This window comes from Notolepis coatsorum, assembly GCF_963971535.1.
Source record: "Notolepis coatsorum genome assembly, chromosome: 8".
NCBI lineage: Eukaryota > Metazoa > Chordata > Actinopteri > Aulopiformes > Paralepididae > Notolepis > Notolepis coatsorum.
The window spans coordinates 151115183-151123342 of NC_140172.1; the positions used below are offsets into that span (position 1 = coordinate 151115183).

The window sequence follows — 8160 nt, forward strand, 5'->3', positions numbered from 1 at the left end:
TTGGATTATATATTAATACCATATTCTGCTTTATGATGGGTTAATAAAGGTCCAAAATGCTTATTTTCCATCTACAGGTATATTCTCTTCATGAATGTATGGGGATATACTCCATATTAATATGATTACAAAAAACGTTGAGTCTTTAAAAAATGTGGCATTTAAAAATATAAAATGATTTATACATATATTTAAAAGGTTACCGCTTTGTAATCTTTATATATTTTTCATGAGATTATATTCCTTATGAATTCTGAAAGGGAACGTAATTCCAATCATTTTTATAGTGTGTGGTACACACCAGGGCTGTCCTCTCAGTCCGCAGTTGTTTGTTCTCTCTCTTGAACCACTGGCTCAAACTATCGCTCAGTCAAACTACCGGTATTACAATATATAACACAGGACATATGATGATGATGTTTTGTTTATTAGGAACATTCCAATCTCTTTTTTGAGGACTTTAGCCACATCTCAGGTTACAAGATAAATGGGCATTAATGCCTTTAAACCTCTCTTCCTGCTCTTCACAAGTCTTTACATCCATCATCTTTCCTCCAGGTGTCTCCACCTCTCAGACCCAGCAGGCCTACACCTCTCAGGTACTCCAGCCCGAAGAAGCTCTCTACCTCCGCAAGAAGAAGAAACGGCCCATCTGCCAGGACCCGTACACCCGCTTCTCAGCTCTGCTGTACCGCCGCCCGCCCCAAGAGGACCAGAAGGCCATTTTGGCCAGCATGGACAACATAGACCCTGACCATGCCACTCTCCTCTGAAAGCCCCTTCTGGACAAGGTCACACTGTCACCCCAAAACATCACTCGCTATACTCGGAAAAACAAACTTTATATCTTCGATTGAAAAATCTTTTTCCTACTATTTAAGGGGAATACCACCATATTTCAGCATTCACATATGTTATTCCTTTCGCCTCAGACGGTGGATGTGCATTAGTGAACATTCACATAATGTTATTCCTTTCGCCTCAGACGGTAGATGTGCATTAGTGAACATTCATATAATGTGCTTCCTTTCGCCTCAGACAGTGGATGTGCATTAGTGAACATTCTCATGTTATTCCTTTCGCCTCAGACAGTGGATGTGCATTAGTGAACATTCACATAATGTTATTGTGTCTCCCATTGCCAGACACAAGAGAAAATAGTCTCCACATCTAATCTGTGATTTCATACCAATGAACCAATGAGTCTGTCCCCATGTTATGTCATCAGTCCTCCTAATCCATCCCACAATGCAAATCATCTAACTTTTGCTTTTGCTGTTAGCAATTGTTACCAAACATTAGAGCTACTATGTCAGCTACCAAATGTTACAACTAACACTAGCAAGTGTTAATCAAAATGATCATTTTGGTAGCAGATGTTAGCCTTAATTTTTGGTAGATAAGCAAAAGAGGATGTTAGGCCAAATGGACCTAAATGGACAAGGTGCCTGAGGCAGTATCCAGAATAGTTTTCTTGGTACTATAAGGGTATCTTTTCTTATACAGAGCTAGTGGTCCTGGTATAAAATGCATGTCATTTGAATGTAAATGTTCAGGCATGCATTTTATGCATCAACAGTTTAGTTATCCCATTTAGCAGCAGTGGATCATTGGCAGCACATCACAGGTTAGTGTTTCTCTCTTGATTCCCAGCATTGCGAAATACGTGTTCGTGATTACAAATGTTTATTAACCTGCCCTCTGCCATAGGAATAGCGTATGTGATGACTGTTATTAAGTAGCAGTCCTCTTTGACACGTCCTACATTCTCTAGTTTTCTTTAGAAATTTAAATAATGGCTGCCCGAGGTCTCCAAAGTTTTACTCCAGTGCAAAACATTTAGTAAAAAGAAGAAAAAAAAAGCCAATACTTCACTTTAATTTCCTTTTTTTCTTTCTTCCTTTTTTTTTAACCCAGCTGATTTTTGTCTTTACTCATTTTCAAACGACAGTATTACTGTTTTCATTTGAAAGGCTTTGCTGAGCTTGGATCGTGATCCTTTTACTGAGTCCAGGCGTGTGCACAGATCGGAGTGGGCTTGAGGCCCTGCCCCCTTTTGCCCTGCCATACAGAAAGTGTCCATCGATCTATTTCTCCGCATATACATCTTAGTTTACCATTATCATCACTTAAAAATGGGGCAGGATGATCCATGAGAAAAAGAGATACCGTATTTAAGACATTTCGTAAAATATTTTCGGTGTGGTTGCGCCTCTTTGTAGCTTGAGCCCCCCTGAACCCCAAAATGCCTGTGAGCGGTCCCGACCGAGCCGCTCCCCGAGAGGCCTCTCATGGGCATCAGTTTACAGCATCACACGCACCTCCCTCCACGCTCCATTCTGCCAGCCCAGGCTCACGTTATCTGCTGAGAAACTCACCTCATAAGTACAGGGTTCTCATGTTATCTGCTGAGAAACTCACCTCATAAGTACCGGGTTCTCACGTCCTTCCTCTACCTCAGAGCCCGGGACATGAGATCCATACAACGATCAGGTTCCAACAGAACAAAACCTGCCTTCCTTTTCCTTTTTTCTCTTTATCGCTCCGCTGTAATTGACAAACTAGGCCATTTGTTGCAGTTGCCAGCTTATGAATACACACCTTTAATTGAAAGAGCATCATAGAAGTTATAAAAAAATATATCTTTAATGGTCTTTACTATAATTAACACTTTTTTCACGTAATCTGTCATACATCACGGGTGCCCGGCTACATTGATCCGTCTGTCGACGTCTGTTTATTATTTTTCAACAAGGAATATCCGTTTGTTCCACAGCGATGACGATGTGTCCTGTCTCCCAGCCAGATTCGTGTCTGTGCTGACAAACAGAAAAGTTTGGAGAGAGGATGAACCTTTGGAATGGATACGCTGCCGCTGTTATTTCTGCAAACGCACGATCTAATTTAAAACCAGTAATACCTTCTGTCAAATTCAATTCAATCAATGCAGCCGTGCCCTTAGTGCTTCTCAGACAAGGTGTCAACCGAACAAACGATAACAGCACCTAGAGCTGCTGTATTTCTCACAGGGAAGTATTTACATCATGATTAAGCTAATCATAAATCAGGGTAGAATAGTGTTACATTTAACTTCCTACGTGATAGATTTGATTCAATAGTGAAACGCACATGGGATTGGGGTAATAACATTGTATGTACCGCTTTTGAAATTCAACCTTCCTAACTCCGACCACACACACACACACACACGCGAGTCACTTTATTATTTATTCATTTTAGCGTATAATATAGCAATGTTTTCTATCTCACACCGATTTGCACTGGAGGTAAATCTTGACCACTGTCATAGTATTTATGTCTGTCCCTTCTTTCATTTGGTCTTCTCCTTTCTCAGTCCTCATACTGTAGGTATGAATCCTATTCATAACGTACTGTAGTAACGCCAAAAACACTACGACTTCCTTCGAGCATTAAAACAACAAGCGAACTGGGAGGAGGATAGGATTTTGTGCCATAGCATATATATACTAATTATGTTTTCATAATATATTATAGAGGAGGGCCTGTTGAGTAAAACAAAGGCTTTTTATGGCCTTAATAGAACTTCTGGTTGGTTGCTTGTTTCACGTTTGTCTTTTTTTATTTTGTGCGTGTGTGTGTGCGTGCGTGTGCGTGCGTGTGCGTGCGTATGTGTGTGAAAGTAACTGCCTCTTTGCTATATTTGTAGCCTTTGATCTCTTGTGTCTTTGTGTGCTTGTCATTTGAAATGACGACGATGAGAAGAATTTCTAGACGCTAGTCCCTCGAAAAAAAGAAAGAATAAAAAAAATATCCATGAAGTAGCTACAGTATGAAGCATAGCATGGCTGCACACAGTGAGCCCGCGTTTCTGTTAGTACTTAAAAAGTAAACTTGTTTTTCAAGTTTAGAACGTGTTTTTCTCTCATCTGGCGACGACACAGATCGATTCTGACCTAAATCCCGTCAGCTGGACCACAAACGAGAGAGTTGTGTTTTTCTCTGCACTCGAGTCGAACCGCAGCTCTCTCTCTCTCCCGGCTGCATGTCCGCTCTTCAAGGCAACAGCACAACAGACGAATAATGAAACCAAACACACTAAATGTGTCATTTCAGAGTTTACAGACTTCTCTTTTTCTTTTATCAATCATTTGATCGGAACCATGTTGGTATAATGCCAGATAGAACAACAGGATCCATGTTTAAAATAAGCGGAATTATCATTTAACCTTGCCGCCACGAGACCCATTGGTATAATGCGTTTTATTTGTATCTTAATACATTTGAGTACTCTATATCTTAAAATGGAAGTAGATTTTGGGGCTTTTGCAGATCAAATATGTCGTCCTAATTGACCGGTGGATGATGAGGAGGTGAAGAATCATTTTATTATTGGTAAAGTCAATGTACGTGCCATAATACAACAGCATCACAAGCTTGAATATATCACAAAATATAGACGTGGCTCAAATGACAATTAGCATCAGCAGATATAGGATATGTGTATGACTTTGACATTTTTCGTTGTTTTTACTGAGCTGTGTTTATATCAAAAGGTGCTTTCTTGTATAGACCGAGGTCTATTCACTTGTAGATATAGTCATATCTTGACCTCATGATGAGTTCTGATGGTGGTCAGAGATGCAGAGGCTGGAATCGTATCGGCCAATGGGAACTGAGTAAACGTTAGGGATACAGGTGCTGACCTATAGTGACCTCTCGTCCAATTACATCACCTTCGAAGGTGAAAAGGTGAAAGGATTTAAATTCAGATTTAATTATTTTTGGTATTATTCTTTTTGTCAATGCCATAATGAGAGTGAACTAGTGTGAAATTAAGAAATTAACACTGACGTCAACAATCAATACATAGATACATACAGTATGTCCTTCCAAAGGCAATATTGTATTAATGTGTACGTAAAACAGACGATACATTATTTATCAGTAACACATTACTGACAGATATGACCCAAAGTAAAACCAAACATTTCTCAAGCTAAACCTGACCTCTCAGCCTGAACACTTAAGTGAAGCTAAACTAAAATGAACAAACTAAAAGCGTAAAGGTAGAATCTGTAATGTTGTCAAACAGCAACCTATAGGCAAAAGATGACAACATAGTACTGCACTTTGTTTATGTTTTTCCTTGTTGTGGATTGGATTTCAGTGGGTATAGGGGAGGGGTTGCTACTGCTGGCCACACCTCAGGCTCTGTCAAGAGACGTCTGGAAAAACCCACAGTATAATGAGTTACTAAACTCCAACCCTCACATCAGAGCAAAACAGTAAACAAAGCACAATACCAAGCAGGGCTTTCTTGCTCCATTTTGTCATCGTTTGATGGCATTACATCATTACATTATACCTTTAAGGCGAGACAGTACCACCTTTTAGCTTTTTTCGACGATATTGAGATTTTGTTACATTTTGCTTCCTTATCATTTCTTATTTCAAACTAGTGGCAATAAAATATTGAAAACACACAATTAATTGTTTATTTTACTTCATTTTGTCTGATTGTGTCCATAGATCACAATTACAATGCAGAACTTTGAGGGCGTTTTCCCCCAAAAAGATTTTTTTACGCGCAAGAGATGAAATGTCCCATTTCCCTAGCACCTACACAGTGACTTTAGACAGCATTTCCTGATTTATGGGATGATAAAAAGACATAGCCACAATCCATTCTGTAAAAAGTTCCTTGTGTTATGTGTCAACATAATGAAACAAAAATGTTTAATCTGGCATCATCCAATGTGTGATGACTATCCTGGCGATATATGCAAAGTACCGCATATTTAATTAGGCAACGCCCATTTCGCATATATAAACATAAAATCTCAGAAAACTTGCTATACATTTTTTCTCAGTTGTTATGTACATAACAAACTGGGAAAGTTTCATAGGTGATATCTATTAAAATAATTTTGTTTGCCTATTAGGGGGTACTGTCTCACCTGAAAGTGCTAATCCAGAAAACAAATCATATGGCTCTGCTAACATACATGGCCTTACATAAGGAAGACTGCAAATACCAACTTCATTTATACATTGTTATATATATATATTTATTGTCTCCTTGTTTTAGAATTGAAACTTTTTGAACTTTTTTATTTAGGGGGGGGGGGGGTCATTGAATATTACACTTAATATTACTGAATATTACTGGTAGACTACACACATTTAATAGTACAGATAGTAGTGTCGGTGTGTCCTCTCAGCAAAATACTAATACTAAGGAGATGTATTTGAATGAATGAAGGCACTCTGATTTTGTTTTAGCTTAAAGCTAAATGGTCTTCAGAAGTTTCCTTACAGGACTAAGCAGATTACTTCAAAGAATAGACTAAGTAGAGAGGATTCATAACAATCATGGAAATATAAACGTGTTCATTCATACTACACTGTGTGTTAAAAGGCTAAGTAAACACACTCAAGGCCAGTTTCCTGTCCCAAGAAATATCTTTCAGTGGAGGTAAAGTCACTCTTCAGTCCAGGACTCAGTCATGCTGGTTTATAAAGGAGCATCAAAACCCATACGCCACGCTTACCATACAATGTAATGGAGGCATTGGTTTACCGTACAATAAGAGGTAACATTATCGATGCTACATGTTTGTGAAATGTTATTTGAGGAGCTTTGCCAAATTAATAAGCAATATCTTGGTTCAAAGGTGATGGAGGTACAGGGTCCAAGGGGCTATTGAACCCCCCCCCCCCACACACACACACACTTGTTATTCCCAACTGTTCTCTCATCCCCACAAATGCCACTATTGTTTGCAACACTTATGGAGAAAATGAGTTCCAGTCATCCTCATCCACTCTGGGTGAAATAAAGCATGCGTCATGAAACAGGAACAATATTTACATTTGAATCCAATCAAAGAGGACATTGTCACACCAATCAAAATGCATACAGTCTACATTGCAACCAATCAAATTGTTCCAACGCTGTGTGTGTGTGTTCCAAACCGTTAACCTAGCTAACGAGCTGAACTAACCTTAGTATCAATGTGGCAAATAGACTGCATGCTTCTGTAAACATGTCACAAGAGCCGGTGCATAAGAAAGTAAAATACAGTCAAACCAAACTGATTTATGTAGGAATGTAGGTCTATATTTAACAGCCTAAGTGCAGGAAAGCAGCTTTGCCTGCGGCATGAAAGGCCTAATATTTCCTATTCTTGGGAGCTTTATTTTTCCAGACTGTTATTTGAGTTCTATTGCAGTAGACCTCAGATTAATCTGGTCTGTTTCATAAGCAACTAGACCTTCTTTCTGGACAGAACAGGCTACACATTAGACCAGCTTTTGCTTTTTTAACCACTGCTCCAATTTCAGACGTGTTTTCAGCACCGTGGACAGCAACGCTTCAGGGTCTTTGGACAAATCTGATTTCATGGTTATCGACCTTGAGCAGCGATTATGGACGGGTACATCATCACTTGTTAACTAGTGTAATAGGCTATAGACCAATTCATAATCCCTGAGTAAAGGGAACCAAAGTGTTGAGGTTTCCTGCACAATTAGGAAATAAACTGAGTTATTTCTGTTTGCTTGCTTTTCCTCAAGATAAAGTTTGTTGTTAAATACGTTCCCCGAATCTTTTTCTTTCTTTACCATATTCTTTATGAGAGAGGACCGCTTGATGTGCTGCTGCAACTCTATCTCTAAGTGAAAAAAAGATTTTTAGACGCTTACGCCCATAGGGGCAAAAACCTATTGGTCAACCAGCCAGTCAACTGGTTTTGAAAGTTCACAGGGACTGGTGCTTGTTTATGTGAAAGTTCATGTGAATTAGTTAATTCATGATATCGCAAATGACTGAAAGACACACAAACACACATAAACACGCCCCTTAACACGCCCTTAACACGCCCCTGCACTTTTGAAAGGAATCCGGCACGCCTGTCTTGGTTCCCATCGATTCTTTCAGAAGTCCACTTCCATCAAGAAGTAAAAAGCGAGAGATTTGTATATATAATTACAGCATATATTGTACACAATGTAAAATAAGAAAATGCATATTTTATATAAAATTGGTCAATATATGCATGCAGTTACATAATGCATATATGAAGTATATTCCCAATATTTATTTTCTTTTCAATTTTAAGAAGATAATTTTTATGTAGATGACATTCCGATGGCCATTTGCACAAAAGCTATTGCTTA

The 8160-nt window shown here is 38.8% G+C and overlaps 1 protein-coding gene across 1 annotated transcript in view; it reads left to right on the forward strand.

Annotated features, from left to right (window-relative positions):
• igsf9bb (immunoglobulin superfamily, member 9Bb) overlaps positions 1–773 on the forward strand; it is a gene marked incomplete at both ends in the record, with an annotated part of 506998 nt that extends 506225 nt beyond the window's left edge. The window contains 1 exon segment of the mRNA XM_084319954.1: positions 532–773. Coding sequence (XP_084176080.1) covers positions 532–773 — 242 coding nt within the window.
• Positions 774–8160: the final 7387 nt, after the last annotated feature.